We start from the raw sequence: 16,631 nt of genomic DNA, 5'->3' as shown, positions 1-16,631 counted from the left end.
CATCAGTGTGTCTACATCAGTGTGTGTCTACGTCAGTGTGTGTCTACAGTACATCAGTGTGTCTACATCAGTGTGTGTCTACAGTACATCAGTGTGTGTACATCAGTGTGTGTCTACATCAGTGTGTGTCTACATCAGTGTGTGTCTACAGTACATCAGTGTGTCTACATCAGTGTGTGTCTACAGTACATCAGTGTGTGTCTACATCAGTGTGTGTCTACATCAGTGTGTGTCTACATCAGTGTGTGTCTACAGTACATCAGTGTGTGTCTACATCAGTGTGTGTCTACAGTACATCAGTGTGTGTCTACATCAGTGTGTGTCTACAGTACATCAGTGTGTGTCTACATCAGTGTGTGTCTACAGTACATCAGTGTGTGTCTACAGTACATCAGTGTGTGTCTACATCAGTGTGTGTCTACATCAGTGTGTGTCTACATCAGTGTGTCTACATCAGTGTGTGTCTATAGTACATCAGTGTGTGCCTACATCAGTGTGTCTATAGTATATCAGTGTGTGTGTGTGTGTGTGTGTGTGTGTGTGTGTGTGTGTGTGTGTGTGTGTGTGTGTGTGTGTGTGTGTGTGTGTGTGTGTGTGTGTGTGTTTGTGTGTGCGTTTGCGTGTGTGTGTGTGTGTCTACAGATTGTCCGTCTCTCCGTCGAAGGGCAGCATGTCGTCCAACTGCTTGTGGATGTGTGAGTTGTCCTCCGGGTTGCACACCCAACCGATGGGGGTGCGGTTGAACGAGGGGCGGGACCTAATGTCTGCCTGCAGGGAAGGGAGAGGCTCCAGCTCAAATGGGATCTCAGGAGGCTCGAAGGTCATGTGGCCTCTCGCCTTCTCGGAGCCGCCATAGGGCAGGGCCGACCTGTCAATCAAATATTAATATCATAACGTACAAAATACATGTCTACATGGTAAGAAAAGCATCAGCAGTAACCTGCTGAAGGTCTTGAATCGGGTTATTTTCGACAGGTGTTTATGTGCGCGCGTGTTTGTGTGCATATGTGTGTTGGTGTGAATGTGTGTGCGTTACCTGTTGAAGCTCTTAAACTTGGGCATTTCGTGGGGGGGGTGTGGTCCTGCCATGCAGTGGTGCATGGTGGCAGTCAGAGACTCGTCTCCCCTCATGGCCCGTTCCCATGGAGACACATAAGTACGCACATACTGCTGCCTCCTCTTCTCTTTCTCCGCCTCCTTATCCAACACCTCCTCCTCTACTGTGGGGGAGACAAACATGACATCATCTTACTGTTTTCGCTTGTGTGTAAGTTTCCCTGGTGTTGACATCAGAACACGCTTCAATACATATGAATGTCTAATAGTTTTACATACTTGAGGTGTGCTTGATTTTTACGGAACAAAAATATAAACGCAACATGTAAAGTGTTGGTCACATTCTTCATGAGCTGAAATAAAAGATCCCAGAAATTGTCCAAACGCACAAAAAGCTTTTTCTCTCAAATTTTGTGCACAAATTTGTTTACATCCCGGTTAGTGAGCATTTCTCCTCTGCCAAGATAATCCATGACAGGTGTGGCATATCAACAAGCTGATTAAACAGCATGATCATTACACAGGTGCACTTTGTGCTGGGGACAATAAAAGGCCACTCGGAAATATGCAGTTTTGTCACACAACACAATGTCTCAAGTTTTGAGGGAGAGTGCAATTGGCATGCTGAATGCAGGAATGTCCAGCAGAGTTGTTGCAAGATCATTTAATGTTAATTTCTCTACCATAAGCCACCTCCAACATTGTTTTAGAGAATTTGGCAGTACATCCAACAGGCCTCTCAACCGCAGAGCACGTGTAACCACGCCAGCCTCATTCTGATTGGTTGGGCCTGACTGCACCCCTACCCAGTCATGTGAAAGCCATAGATTCGGGCCTAATGAATTTATTTAAATGAACTGATTTCCTTCTATGAACTGTAAAATGGTTCAAATCTTTTCAATTGTTGAATGTCGCGTTCATATTTCTGTTCAGTACAGCTTGGTACAATGGAACTAATTGAGAAGTCCTAGAAGTGCATAGTCCTACCGTGCTCAGGTTCAGGCTCGGGTGGCGGGGCTATCATTTCACAACCCAGGGACGGAACTAGGCTCTGGAGATTCTGCTAGAGGAGACAGGACACACACACAGCCAGATCAGCACACTCACACACACACATGTACACTTACACCCCCCCTCTCCCCACCATATTCTCGTTGGTGACAATGAAGCGCTCCACCCTCTGTTGTCTCCTCCTGAACATCTTGGATCCCTTGTTGGTCATAAGAGACAATTCCTCCAGCATGGTGTCTTTAGGAGTCTTGATCTTGGTGCCCAGATCCAACTCTGATGCCTCGGGGTCCGATTCTTCATCTGTAGAAGGGGGAAACACAATGTCATTGAATGAGATGACATGTACTGTCATTTACATATCCCTGATTGCATTGATTCCAATGCTAAGTTCACAAAGCATCACAGTCCCACCTTTACTATGTAAAGTGAATTGAGCACTGGAAACGGGCTATTTTAATCCACTCAATTATCAATCAATATTCTCTTCCCAGACCCATATCACCACTAACTCCATCCTCTAGTCTAAACTCCCAACTCCTAAGCACGGTTGCTCTGAAAGTGCAGATAGCTGCGAACAACATGGCGAAAATGTCAACTTGACCAATATGAGAGCAAGGTGGAAGTATTCAAATGTTACATGGTCCTTCTCTCTCTCTCTCTCTCTCTCTCTCTCTCTCCCTATTCCCTATATCTCTTTTTCTCTCTCTCTCCCTATTCCCTGTATCTCTTTTTCTCTCTCTCTCTCCCTATTCTCTTTCTCTCTCTCTCTCTCTCTCTCTCTCTCTCTCTCTATTCCATATATCTCTCTCTCCCTCTCTCTCCCTATTCCCTATATCTATTTCTCTCTCTCTCTCTCTCTCTCTCCCTATTCCCAATATCTCTTTCTCTCTCTCTCCCTATTCCCTATATATATTTCTCTCTCTCTCCCTATTCCCTATATATATTTCTCTCTCTCTCTCCCTATTCCCTATATCTCTTTCTCTCTCTCTCTCTCTCCCTATTCCCTATATCTCTTTTCTCTCTCTCTCTCCCTATTCCCTATATCTCTTTCTCTCTCTCTCTCCCTATTCCCTATATCTCTTTTCTCTCTCTCTCTCTCTCCTTATATATCTTTTCTCTCTCTCCCTATTCCCTATATCTCTTTCTTTCTTTTCTCTCTCCCCTCTCTCTCTCTCTCTCTCTCTCTCTATCCCTATTCCCAATATCTCTTTCTCTCTCTATCCCTATTCCCTATATCTATTTCTCTCTCTCTCTCTCTCTCTCTCTCTCTCTCTCTCTCTCTCTCTCTCTCTCTCTCTCTCTCTCCCTATTCCCAATATCTCTTTCTCTCTCTCTCCCTATTCCCTATATCTCTTTCTCTCTCTCTCTCCCTATTCCCTATATCTCTTTCTCTCTCTCTCTCTCTCTTCCTATTCCCTATATCTCTTTCTCTCTCTCTCTCCCTATTCCCTATATCACTTTCTCTCTCTCTCTCTCTCTCTCTCTCTCTCTCTCCCTATTCCCAATATCTCTTTCTCTCTCTCTCTCTCTCTCTCTCCCTATTCCCTATATCTCTTTCTCTCTCTCTCTCTCTCCCTATTCCCTATATATTTTTTTCTCTCTCCCTATTCCCTATATATCTTTCTCTCTCTCCCCCAATTCCCTATATTTCTTTCTCTCTCTCTCTCTCTCTCTCTCTCTCTCTCTCTCTCTCTTACTCCCTATTCCCTATATCTCTTTCTTTCTTTCCTTCTATCTCTCTCTCTCTCTCTCTCTCTCTCTCTCTCTCTCTCTCTCTCCCTATTCCCTATATCTCATTCTCTCTCTCTCTCCCTATTCCCTATATCTCTTTCGCTCTCTCTCTCTCTCTCTCTCTCTCTCTCTCTCTCTCTCTCTCTCTCTCCCTATTCCCTACATCTCTTTCTCTCTCTCTCTCTCTCTCTCTCTGATAAAAGTGTCAAATATGTTTTACAGATGGCTGGCTGGTCTGCTCTCCTCCCCGTAAAACGTTCTCCTCGTCATCTGCTACACACTCTCTGATATCACTCATAACACCTGGAGCCCAGCCACACAATATATACACACACACACACGCACACACACACACACACACACACACACACACACACACACACATACACACACACACACACACACACACACACACACACACACACACACACACACACACACACACACACACACACACACACACAAAGCTGGGAGCTGGCAAAGCAATCCTGTGCTGAGAGCTGTAGCTTGCAGTACCTTGTAAATCAGGACTGTGTGTGTGTGGTCTGTGTGTGTGTGTGCGCGTGGGTGTGTGTGGGTGTGTGTGCGCGCATGTGTGTGGGTGTGTGTGCGTGTGTGTGCGCATACCGTCCTGGGTGATGTTGGTCAGATCAGTAATGATCTTGTTGGCCTTCTTCCTCTTTGGGGGGGCGGGAGTTGAGAGAGGCATGCTAGAGTCTGCACCAATCAGAAATACACAGTTCAAATCAACAGCCAATCACAGAGCGATCGGTGACATCCACCAATCCCAATCAGACTGATAATGATAATGATGATGATGATGATGATGATGATGATGATGATGATGATGATGATGATGATGATGATACATGACTGACCCGAAAAGGAAAGGTTTTGAGGTGTCTAGGGAACCATTACTTTGATGCTCTTGGCCTGTGGGTCTATATTCCATACTGTAGTTGGTGTAATTGATTTAATCTGCTGTAATTGAAGCTCCTGCTGGAATCCAACACCCTGTAGCTATTATTACTACATGTTCCACAGCAGCTCTGTTGAGTGCTACTGTCACCACTCACACACACACACACACACACACACACACACACACACACACACACACACACACACACACACACACACACACACACACACACACACACACACACACACAAACACACACAAACACACACACACACACACACACTCACACAGACACACACACACACACACACACACAAACACACACACAAACACACACACACACAACACACACACACACACACACACACACACACACACACACACACACACACACACAGGGCAATTCCACGGTGACAGAGTAATGCTGAGACTAAGATTTTTCACTCTAAAATGTATGTCAAACTATTTGACCAAGAAGGAGAGTGATGAAGTGGCCTCAACCCAATGACCTGACCTCAACCCAATTGAGAAGGTTTGGGATGAGTTGGACCGCATAGTGAAGGAAAAGCAGCCAACAAGCTCTCAGCATATGTGGGAACTCCTTCAAGACTGTTGGAAAAGCATTCCTCGTGAAGCTGGTTGCGAGAATGCCAAGACCGTGCAAAGCTGTCATCAAAGCAACTGGTGGCTACTTTTAAGAATCTCACATATAAAATACATTTTGATTTGTTTAACACTTTTTTAGTTACTACATGATTCCATATGTGTTATTTCATAGTTTTGATGTCTTCACTATTATTCTACAATGTAGAAAATAGTAAAAGTAAAGAAAAACCCTTCTATGAGTAGCTGTGTCCGAACTTTTGACTGGTACTGTATATAAAATGGATTGCCTATATTGTACACAATAAAGACAATCAATTACAGGTCAACATTTAAATATTGCTCCCACTGAGGTGGGAGAACGCCAGGCTTATGGAGCTCCTGCTGAGTTAGCGCTGGGAAAAGTCCCCCAACTTCAGGAGAACGTGAGCCTGTATGTCTGGTTACCCCAAGCAGAAGGGACTCCTGTCCCGCTCACTATTCCTGATTTAGCTGCAGATAAATCTCACCGGAGGACAACAAACATAGTCAGTCAGCACATTCCCAAACATCCCAAATCCCAAAACACTCCGCTCACTCCGCTTTTATCCAGAGCTATTTACAGGAGGAATTGGGGTTATATAGACGAAATGTTCACCTAGTCAGCTGGGGATTCAAACCAGCGACCTTTCAGTTACTGGTCCAACGCTCTTAACCACTAGGCTACCTGCCGCCCATCAACCTCACATTTCTAACTCACTCTGGTCTGATGGACATGGAATGGGAATGGTTTCGGGAACAAGCAGGCCAAACGGCATAGTTTGCATTCACTGACCATGTAGTCATTCAACTTAGTACCCGGTGATTTAACATGGGGCTGTCAAAGGTGTATCGAGTAAGTGTTGAAGAGCTTATCAGTCTGCCAGCGTTGCATGATCCATACAGCTACTAGCCGATGTGAGTTGAAACGATGCCATTGATACATTTATTCATTCATTTTATGATGTGATATATGATATGCTGCCATATGGTGGATGACACATGATTCACACTGACGGGGACATCTCTGCCTGGCACAGCACAGCCTAGCACAGTGGAGGCCCTGCATGGCATAAACCCATGTTCAATCAACCTTCCAATTGGTATTTCGCTCAATTCGCTCCCTGCCTGGTAGCTTGTCCCTACCCTGGTGACATTTAGACCTGTATCATCAGTCCTGCTTCATTTCTCTATTATCACAACAACATAAGCCACAGACATGTACTGCTTGTGTGTGTGTGTGGGATTGCGTGGGCAGCGATGTCACAAACTCAGCCTTACCTCAGTAGAATCCTCAGGAATTAGAGAAGAAGGGAAGAAGGAGAAGAGTTGAAAGTATTCAAGAGAGTGTCCAAGTGCCTCCCCTCCTCTACACCCAAGAGGGAGTGAAACCCTAGCACAGTAAGGAGCTGGGCTATGGAGGCCTGGGTGGGTGGTTGGAGGTTAAGGGCTCAGGGGGGCTAGGAGCTTCTTAAGGCTCTACGAGGAGACTGATACTATCTCTCAGATGCTCCTGAGGTCTATGTATAGACCAGAAGAGAGAGCGAGAGAGTGAGAGAGAGAGAGAGAGAGAGAGAGAGAGGGAGAGAGAGAGAGAGAGATTTATTTTATAGACACAGAGAGTGGGGGAGACTGGGACATAGAGAGCGAGAGGGGGGACATAGAGAGGGACATAGAGAGTGGGGGGCATAGAGAGTGGGGGGGACATAGAGAGCGAGAGGGGGGACATAGAGAGGGACATAGAGAGTGAGGGGGGAAGTTAGAGAGTGAGGGGGGAAGATAGAGAGCGAAATTATTCTTCTGATGTCTTTACTCTAATAACATTGTAAAATGTATCAGTGTTTAGAGTCCAGCACTCAGCACTCAACCAGATGACTGGAGATCAACAGGACTAAAAATAGGAGGGGCGCTCGTGATAGTTAGCGTATGAAGATTCAAAAAGGGCCTAACGCCAAGGGAGCCACAAGACTGAGTTCAGTACCAGTTATTACCACGAGTACAACTCTTACCCAGTCCTTCATATTCAAAATCAAATCAAATTTTATTGGTTACATACACATGGCTAGCAGATGTTAATGTGAGTGTAGGGAAATGCTTGTGCTTCTAGTTCCGACCATGCAGTAATATCTAACAAGTAATCTAACAATTTCACAACAACTACCTTATACAAACATGTAAAGGGATGAATAAGAATATGTACATATAAATATATGGATGAGCGATGGCCGAATGGCATAGGCAAGATGCAGTAGATGGTATAGAGTACAGTATATTCACATGATATGAGTAATGTAGGGTATGTAAACATATAAAGTGACATTGTTTAAAGTGACTAGTGATACATTTATTACATCCCATTTTTAATTATTAAGTGGCTAGAGATTTGAGTCAGTATGTTGGCAGCAGCCACTCAGTGTTAGTGATGGCTGTTTAGCAGTCTGGTGGCCTTGAGATAGAAGCTGAGTGTGAGTGTGAGGTTATTTTCCTGACAAAACACTCTGAGGGCCCTCACCTCCTCCCTGTAGGCCGTCTCGTCGTTGTTGGTAATCAAGCCCACCACTGTAGTGTCGTCTGCAAAGTTGATGATTGAGTTGGAAGAGTGCATGGCCACGCAGTCATGGGTGAACAGGGAGTACAGGAGAGGGTTGAGAACGCACCCTTGTGGGGCCCCAGTGTTGAGGATCAGCGGGGTGGAGATGTTGTTTTCTACCCTCACCACCTGGGGGCATCCTGTCAGAAAGTCCAGTACCCAGTTACACAGGACGGGGTCGAGACCCAGGGTCTCAAGCTTAATAACGAGTTTGGAGGGTACTATGGTGTTAAATGCTGAGCTGTAGTCGATGAACAGCATTCTTACATAGGTATTCCTCTTGTCCAGATGGGTTAGGGCAGTGTGCAGTGTGATTGTGATTGCGTCGTCTGTGGACCTATTGGGGCGGTAAGCAAATTGGAGTGGGTCTAGGGTGTCAGGTAGGGTGGAGGTGATATGGTCCTTGACTAGTCTCTCAAAGCACTTCATGATGACGGAAGTGAGTGCTACGGGGCAGTAGTCGTTTAGCTCAGTTGCCTTAGCTTTCTTGGGAACAGGAACAATGGTGGCCCTCTTGAAGCATGTGGGAACAGCATTGATTGATTGAATATGTCCGTAAACACACCAGCCAGCTGGTCTGCGCATGCTCTGAGGACACAGCTAGGGATGCCATCTGGGTCAGCAGCCTTGCGAGGGTTAACACGTTTAAATGTTTTACTCATGTTGGCTGCGGTGAAGGAGAGCCCGCAGGTTTTGGTAGCGGGCTGTGTTGGTGGCACTGTATTGTCCTCAAAGCGAGCAAAGAAGCTGTTTAGTTTGTCTGGGAGCAAGACTTCGGAGTCCGCGACGGTGGCATGATGTCAGTGACATAGGTAGAGACAGACAGACAGACGGAGAGTTTCACGTCTAGTTTTATTTCTCTGTAGCACAGAATAACAACTTTTAACAGCTCGCATATCAACAATCAGACAAATCATCACCACAACCTCCTACCTCCCGTCCCTTCCACCCCTCCTTATAACAATAAAAGGGTGCACTTTATGAAGTGGGGAAAACATCTAACAAATGCATCCTGATGTACTACTGTGCAATACTCTGACACAATCACATGAAGACCCACCCCCCCCAAAAAAACGGGCTATTTTATAATATTCAGAATAAGAATATAATCACAATAATCATGACAATAATAAGTACAATATAGTTGTAACGGAGTCAGATCTCTATTTCAGATTCAGGCCTTTATGTGACCAACTGGGGTTTGAACCGGTGCCCGTCATCGCTCCACGAGACTGTGTTAGCCCCCCCGAGTTAAAGCCACAATGGCAGCACACCGCAGGCATATAGTCCATCCTAGTCTTTAACAGATCAGCATATTACCGAACAGTTTGTCTCTTAGAGAGGACTCTTATTTCCTCTCCTCTAATCTATTTGTCCTCTAATCTATCTGTCCTCCAGTCTATCTGTCCTCTAATCTATCTGTCCTCCAGTCTATCTCTCCTCTAATCTATCTCTCCTCTAATCTCTCTCCTCTAATCTATCTGTCCTCCAGTCGATCTCTCCTCTAATCTAGCTGTCCTCCAGTCTCTCTCCTCTAATCTATCTGTCCTCTAATCTATCTGTCCTCCAGTCTATCTCTCCTCTAATCTATCTCCTCTAATCTCTCTCCTCTAATCTATCTCTCCTCCAATCTATCTCTCCTCTAATCTATCTCCTCTAATCTATCTCTCCTCTAATCTATCTGTCCTCCAGTCTATATCTCCTATAATCTATGTGTCCTCCAGTCTATCTCTCCACTAATCTATCTCTCCTCTCCATCCTCCATCACTCTCTCGTCCACAGGCTTGTCTTTAGCACATCCTCCATGTATCAGTTTATCACTCAATTTCATTCTTTACCTTTATTCTGTGGACCCCATCGCTTTAAATAAACTTTATTCAACTTCACATCGTGTCCCATTCTCTCTCCCTCTCCATGTCGTTCTCATTTTAGATCACTTTTTATCTTTCTGATTGTCATTAAATACTTATTTTACATTCATATATGCATACATATCAACTATATCAACAACGTGTATCAATTATACATCAAACAATATTTTTTACGAAGAGAAACAGAGGTGGTCAAATTATGAAATGGGTGGTGTGATCCAAGAGTTGCAATAGTGCCCAAACAAGAAATCAATAAAAGCCTGCAATGCACCATAATAACATCTTCTTAGACGTGACAAAGACCAAAAAACTAAATCAACAGAATGTGGGGGGATTTATATTCTTGTCGTTTCGTGCCAATCCATGACCTGCAATCTCAGTGCGTGGTGGATCCGGGGCGCCAGACACTGGGTTGCAGACCCAGGTTACAGGTGCTGAATCTGGGGCGAGGAACTCTGGAGGGCTTGGTGGAGGCGGGGCAAGGTGGGGTGTGGACAAGAGGACTGAGATCAGGGGCACTCTTAAACTGCCTGTTACCCTGTTGAGGGGCGTGGGGCTCGGAGGGGTAGGAGTGAGGGTTAGGGACATGGGCAGAGGGGAAGCTAGGGAGCTGAGGGAGGGGGGCGTTGGGGGCTGGAGGAGGAGGGACCCACTGGGGCTGAGGCTGGTAGGGGGTGTTAGAGGCGGATTGGTAGCAGGGAGTGGCTGTGGGCAGAGGAGAAATGACATCAGACTTCCACAGCGGTTCTCCCAGTGTGGTCGCTGACCGTGGGACAATGATCGTAGGGGAGGGGCCTGTGGGAGGTGGCGTGGAGAAGCGCTTGATCTCATACACACGTGGCGTCTTGATGGGCCCGTAGGAGCCGCCCATCATGCGCGGCTGCTGTTGATAGGCCTGTGCTTGCTGGGGAATCCCGCCCCCGTAACTGAAGAGGGAGGAGTTTAGCTGGTAGGGCTGGCGACTCATAAAGTCCAAAGCCTTGATGCCTTGAGCCTTCTGACCCCCAGGAGCGGCTTTATGCCCCGCTGGTCTCGCACCCTGCCCTGCTACCCCCGCCCTCTGGCGCTGGGCCTGGGGAGGGCAGGAGGGGGAGAGGAGGGGGTTGTAGCTGATGGGAGGGGGGGCTCTGCAGCTGGAGGAGTATCTGAATTGAGAGGGGAGGGAGAGGGTGGGAGAGGGCTGGCGGGGGTGGCCGGGAGAGGGTTGGGGTGAGGAGGGGGTGCTCTCCACCACATAGCGATCCATCCTGCTCTGTCTACGGGCGAACAGCTGACCCCCCTTCCCTGCTAACTGGGGTACCTGTGGAGGGCCCTGCGTTTTAGGGGCCACAGGAGGGGGCTTGGGGCCTCTCCGGGCCTGCATGAAGTTACAGGCCTCGGCCCCCAGCCTCAACCAGTCCTCTTCAGGGCCAGACTCACCTCCAGTCTCCACACCTCCCACTCCTCCACTAGGCCCCATGGAGCCGGGACCGGAACCGGGGCGTGGACCCATCCTGGTTGGTGCATCCGGGTTTTGGAGCAGTTCGAGCAGGGCCGGGTTGGGAGACACGTCTTTCTTGTTCTCCACAGATGGACGGAACATTGGCTTCTTGTTGCTGCGACGACGTGCCTCCGCCAGTATGCCTGTTCTGGAGGCGGGGACGGCGATACGCTGCTCACGGGAGGACAGTGAATCAGAGGATGGGGGCTGGGCCGTGGAGGGGGTCGCAGTGGCAACATAGGGGTTGAAGGTCAGGGGAGGAGGGGGTTGGGTCTGAGCAAGGGGGGGTGGGTGAGAGTAAGGTGTGGGATAGGAAGGAGGGAAGGATTGATTAATAGAAGGAGGAGCAGAGAAGGACTGGGCAGCCACAGCAGAGGATGGATAGACTGGGGCGTCAGGAGGAGGGGAGAAAGGTTGTCGAGGAGGAGCAGAGAAGTGTTGAGTGGGGGCAGGAGGAGGTGGAGAGAAAGGTTGAGGAGCAGTCAAGGAGCAGAAGTGTTGGGTGGGTTGAGGAGGATGATTCGGAAGAGAATAGGGGGCAGAAGAGGAAGAGAAGGTGGCAGTATAGACAGAGGGAGGAATGAAAGGTTGAGAGGGAGTGTAGGTAAGAGAGAAGGGAGCTGAGGCCAGAGAGGGAGGAGATAGAACCGGAGGACAAGGGAGGGCAGAGGTAGGAGAGAGGATGGCTGCAGCAGGTCTAGGGGGGATATAGAGAGAGGTACTGGAGACCGCTCTCCTTGCCTGGGGCCCCCCTGAAGGGCGAGGAGGGGCAATGGTCACCATGGATACCGCCGCGGTGGGTTTGGAAACCATAGTTACGGCAGGAGTGGGCTGGACGGGTCGAAAGATGACAGGGGTGACTGGAGGGCGAGATGGGGCGAGGCCTGAGGTGAAGGGGCATGCCGTGCGGTTATGGATCCCTCCAGGCGGGTTAGGGTTAGGGTTTAGGTCAGGCTGGAGGTTAGGTGTGTGAGAGGGGGGGGTCAGAACCACACTGGCCCGACTCACCCCTACAGGGCCCCCATTTGACAAACCTGCGGCCGGGGAGGGGTTAGGGGCGGGGTTATAGGTGACATGGGTGACCCTTTTCCTTTGCTGCTCAGACTGCTCCGTCTCTTTCCCCTGATAGGCAATGGAGTCCAGCCCTGGGCTCTGATAGGCTGGGGCATTCGCCACAGAGCCCTGATTGATTGACACATTAATCTCTGGGCTCTGATAAGCCGAGGAATCCAACCCTGAGCTCTGATTGGTTGGTGTTTGGGACCTTGAGTTATATGTGGACGGACAGGCGGAGCTCCTCCTATCCAGCAGGTCCAGGTATCCGCTGTCCCAGGTGGGGTCAAAGGTTCCAGCGAAGCCCTCTTCATCCACCTCTGAACCCGAGGGGAAAGAACTCCCCTCCTCCTCTCCCTCCGTCTCTCCCCCAGTCTCAGCACCCACCTCCCCCTCCGTCTCTCCCCCAGTCTCAGCACCCACCTCCCCCTCCGCGCGGCCGAAACAGGTGAGGGTGAACTTCTTGGCACGCTGGCGTCTCTTCTTGAACATGAGAACTCCTTTGGAGTTGGAGTACGGAGCGTCGGTGAGCAGGGAGGCGATGGAACGACATTTAGTACGAGCCTCTTTCACCTGCCTGTCTACCACACTCTCCCCTCTCTGCAGCTCTGGGAGACACGGGGAGGGGCGGGGGGAGGGGGGAGGAGAGGGAGAGCAAGTAAGAGAGAACAGAGGATTAAATACAGGAGTGTCAATTGGGTATGGCAGTCGCCATGTCATAGCTCAACACCAATGATTTAAAATAGGCGATTAAAATCATTCCAATCTAGATTAAAATGCAAATGCAGTTTAGCGGTATTTGTTGGTATGTCTGGCTTCATATAGAGCAGAGATCTATAATGAATGATGAGATACTCATGTCTCCGCCCTAACAATGGGAGTCATTGTCCCAAAGTAAATGCAGTCACTTTTTTGAAGAAATCCCTGTCACTTTGCCGTACCCAAGGTTTAGCTGAAATGATGCCCCTGATTAAATAAGTAACTGAAATGAATAAGAAAGGTCTGGTTAGAATTATGTCTGTGATCAACAGAATGACATCATAGCATCTGGAATGTCACTCAATTCCATGACGACACCATGATAGGTGACACCATCAACAAGTGGGGAGGGGCTCAACCCTGACAGACAGGAGAGTGTGCTGGGGGGAGGGGGGGGTGGGGCTCAAAGCTCTAAATTCCCCCTCCTCCCCAGTTGAGCAGCGACCTGTTAGACTGTCTGTCAGTATCCACATCCCTGTCTGCAAGGGCGTAACTTTGTGTTACATATTTGGTGGTCAGGGTTAATGGGTTCCGGGGTCAACACCTTTCTAGGGGGGTTCGAAGGACATGCCCCCCCAGGAGACTTTTTAAAAAATGGCTGTAAAATGCTTGTTCCTGGTGAATTTTGCAGAGAAAATACAAAATATTCATGATAATTTGGTCAATATATCCCAATCTCATCGGAAATACCAATAATGTCCGTATTACTTTTGAACTGTTGGTCTAACTCTAAGGCTGTGTTTTCACAGTCTGCCCAATCCAGAGTTTTTTGCCAAAAATTGGGAAAACTATCCAAATCAGTTTTGTCTGTAGAATGACTGTGAGAAAGTTAGTTCTGGCAACTTTTACTTCAAAATGAATGTCCAGAAATGAGCCTAACGACATATTGGTCGATATTATCAGGCTGCTGTACTGCTGATGCAGCATAGTGTCGATAAATACATAGACTGGAGCATGGGGTTCCCCATCGGTATTTGTGCTAATCAGTAGCTAGATCAGCACTTACCAAACCTTTTTCAGTCATGGCCCCCCCTTTCATTATGGGGGAACGTCCTTTGCACACCTGTCTGAGCACGCGCATGCACACACACACACACACACACACACACACACACACACACACACACACACACACACACACACACACACACACACACACACACACACACACACACACACACACACACACACACACACACACACACACAAACACACAGTCTATTGGGTTCTCAACCTTACTACATCCACCTCACATATGCACAACAACCTTGTAAAAGGTGTGTGTGTGTGTGTTGTTCTAGGTCGTCAAGAACAACTTACTCATTACTCTTAGCTGTGTGTGTATTATGAGAAAGGGCAGGTCACTTGTCCCCTCAATCAACAGTCTGCCACTATTGTCTCTGTCCAAGAGGTAACCTTGCCTGAAACCTGACTACTTGCACGAGCGCCTCAAACGAATGCCTAGGCTTTAGCTCAGCAGTCTAAAACCGTGCTTGGGATGAAAATCTGTGAGTCCCAAACCAACTGCTATAGTTCAGGGTGAGGTAGACAGTTGTGAGACATTCATGTAGTCATCTATGCAGGTCAGACATGCAGTATGTCTAGCTTCATGGGAAGAATGTTGTTTTCACATGAAGTATCCTTGAAACCTTATTTACAGATTCAAATAAATAGGGTATATGTATCATTGATCATATAAATAGGGTATATGTATCATTGATCATATAAATAGGGTATATATCATTGATCATATAAATAGGGTATATCTCATTGATCATATAAATAGGGTATATATCATTGATCATATAAATAGGGTATATATCATTGATCATATAAATAGGGTATATCTCATTGATCATATAAATAGGGTATATATCATTGAACATATAAATAGGGTATATATCATTGATCATATAAATAGGGTATATATCATTGATCATATAAATAGGGTATATCTCATTGATCATATAAATAGGGTATATCTCATTGATCATATAAATAGGGTATATACTGTATCATTGATCATATAAATAGGGTATATACTGTATCATTGATCATATAAATAGGGTATATACTGTATCATTGATCATATAAATAGGGTATATATCATTGATCATATAAATAGGGTATATATCATTGATCATATAAATAGGGTATATATCATTGATCATATAAATAGGGTATATCTCATTGATCATATAAATAGGGTATATCTCATTGATCATATAAATAGGGTATATCTCATTGATCATATAAATAGGGTATATCTCATTGATCATATAAATAGGGTATATCTCATTGATCATGTATGCTGCCCCCTCCCCCATTGCACATTCAGCTGTGTGGATCACTAAATGTGAGGTCAGTTGTGTCCGTGTGTCCATCAACGCCAGATGGGAATGCTAGCTGCCCAACTATAAATACTCTGGAAGAGACCAGGGCTTAGAATACCGACTGGAGAGACGAAGGGGCAGAAATAGGAGATGAAAATAGGAGATGAAGGCTTTGATTCATAGGATAGACAGCAACTGGAAATATCTGTTCCTCTCTTCCCTTCCTCCCTCTCTCTCCCTCCCTCCCTCTCTCTCTCTCTCTAACAACCCCCTCCTAGCTGACCACAAGGTGAGAGGCTGAACCTACAGCAGAACAACACCAGAGGGAGTCCTATCACAGCTCAGACACCTTTACGCCCACACACCCGTAACACTCAGACAATCCACAGGCTTCACGGAGACCGTTCAAAGCAGCTGAATTGTTCACGTGTTGGCGGTAGTGTGTATAGTGTGTAGGGTATCTGGTATAGTGCACTCACTGGCTTGCCTGGCCTTGTCCTTGTACGTAGTAGATAGATCATCACTGAGTGGGGTTAGCTGGGCGCCCACCATGGGAACCATCTGTCGGCTGGAGCCCAGCATCATGGCTCCTTTAGCTCGCTCTGGAGACACCAGGGGTGAGCAGGCCAGACCCACACACAACCCTGCCTCCTGGAAACCACTGTCTCCCTCTCCCTCCGCCTCTCTTCCCCCCGTCGGCTCCCCCTGCTCAGGATGTGGGACGTGCTGGGCTGGGTGGGTCCACTCTGGCTGGGACTGGGGGGGTTGGGGTTGGTAGACCACCTCCCTGCGTGGTACTCCAGGTTGAAACCCCCCTGTTCCCAATCCTGTTGGTTGCTCCCACTGTTGGGTCACACCATTTCCAAATGTGGGTAGTTGCTCCCAGGGCCCCTGCAGGGAAACCCCTCCATCTGGAGCGCTCTCATACCTGGAGGAAGAGAGAGAGAGAGGGATTGGATAGGTCAAGCTGTCATAGCACAAACCAGGAAACAAGGTTGGGGATGATTATTGTCTCGTACCCGCTCAACTCCGAGGTCTCCTCCTCCTGCTGCTGGCGGCCTGGAGAGCGCGTGTGCGGAGGTGTGCGTCGCTGGCGGCGGTGTGTGTGTGTGTGTGTGTCCGCGTCACTGTCCGTCTCTCCATAGTAGGCCTCGCTGTCAGGGGGGGAGGTGATGGTGAGGCAGGCTGGCCCGTCAGTGGGGGAG

General features: G+C 47.6%; 2 protein-coding genes across 4 annotated transcripts in view; both read right to left on the bottom strand.

The window, feature by feature from the left end:
* Positions 1-549: 549 nt before the first annotated feature.
* LOC112224766 (myozenin-1-like) lies at positions 550-6,843 on the bottom strand. Of its 3 annotated transcripts, none has more exons than XM_042305856.1 (6): positions 6,622-6,843; positions 4,426-4,515; positions 2,201-2,367; positions 2,044-2,119; positions 1,037-1,220; positions 550-868 (listed from the first exon to the last, which is right to left on the bottom strand). In XM_042305856.1, the coding sequence occupies exons 2-6, from the start codon at positions 4,505-4,507 to the stop codon at positions 637-639; spliced, it is 741 nt and encodes a 246-aa protein (XP_042161790.1). In that variant the 5' UTR covers positions 4,508-4,515; positions 6,622-6,843; the 3' UTR covers positions 550-636. The 3 variants fall into 3 exon arrangements, with proteins under 3 accessions (XP_042161790.1, XP_042161791.1, XP_042161792.1); XM_042305857.1 differs by having other exon boundaries at positions 1,037-1,217; XM_042305858.1 differs by having other exon boundaries at positions 2,044-2,116.
* Positions 6,844-8,763: 1,920 nt separating this feature from the next.
* Positions 8,764-16,631, bottom strand: part of LOC112224302 (synaptopodin 2-like protein) — an 11,143-nt gene continuing 3,275 nt past the window's right edge. The window contains exons 3-5 of the mRNA XM_042306001.1: positions 16,446-16,631; positions 15,906-16,354; positions 8,764-12,942 (exon numbers count right to left, since the gene is read on the bottom strand). The exon at positions 16,446-16,631 is cut by the window's right edge and continues 90 nt beyond it. Coding sequence (XP_042161935.1) covers positions 10,178-12,942; positions 15,906-16,354; positions 16,446-16,631 — 3,400 coding nt within the window. The 3' untranslated portion in view covers positions 8,764-10,177. The remainder of the gene's footprint in view (positions 12,943-15,905; positions 16,355-16,445) is intronic.

Source organism: Oncorhynchus tshawytscha, linkage group LG25 (assembly GCF_018296145.1).
Source record: "Oncorhynchus tshawytscha isolate Ot180627B linkage group LG25, Otsh_v2.0, whole genome shotgun sequence".
NCBI lineage: Eukaryota > Metazoa > Chordata > Actinopteri > Salmoniformes > Salmonidae > Oncorhynchus > Oncorhynchus tshawytscha.
This window is presented reverse-complemented; position numbering and strand designations above follow the sequence as displayed.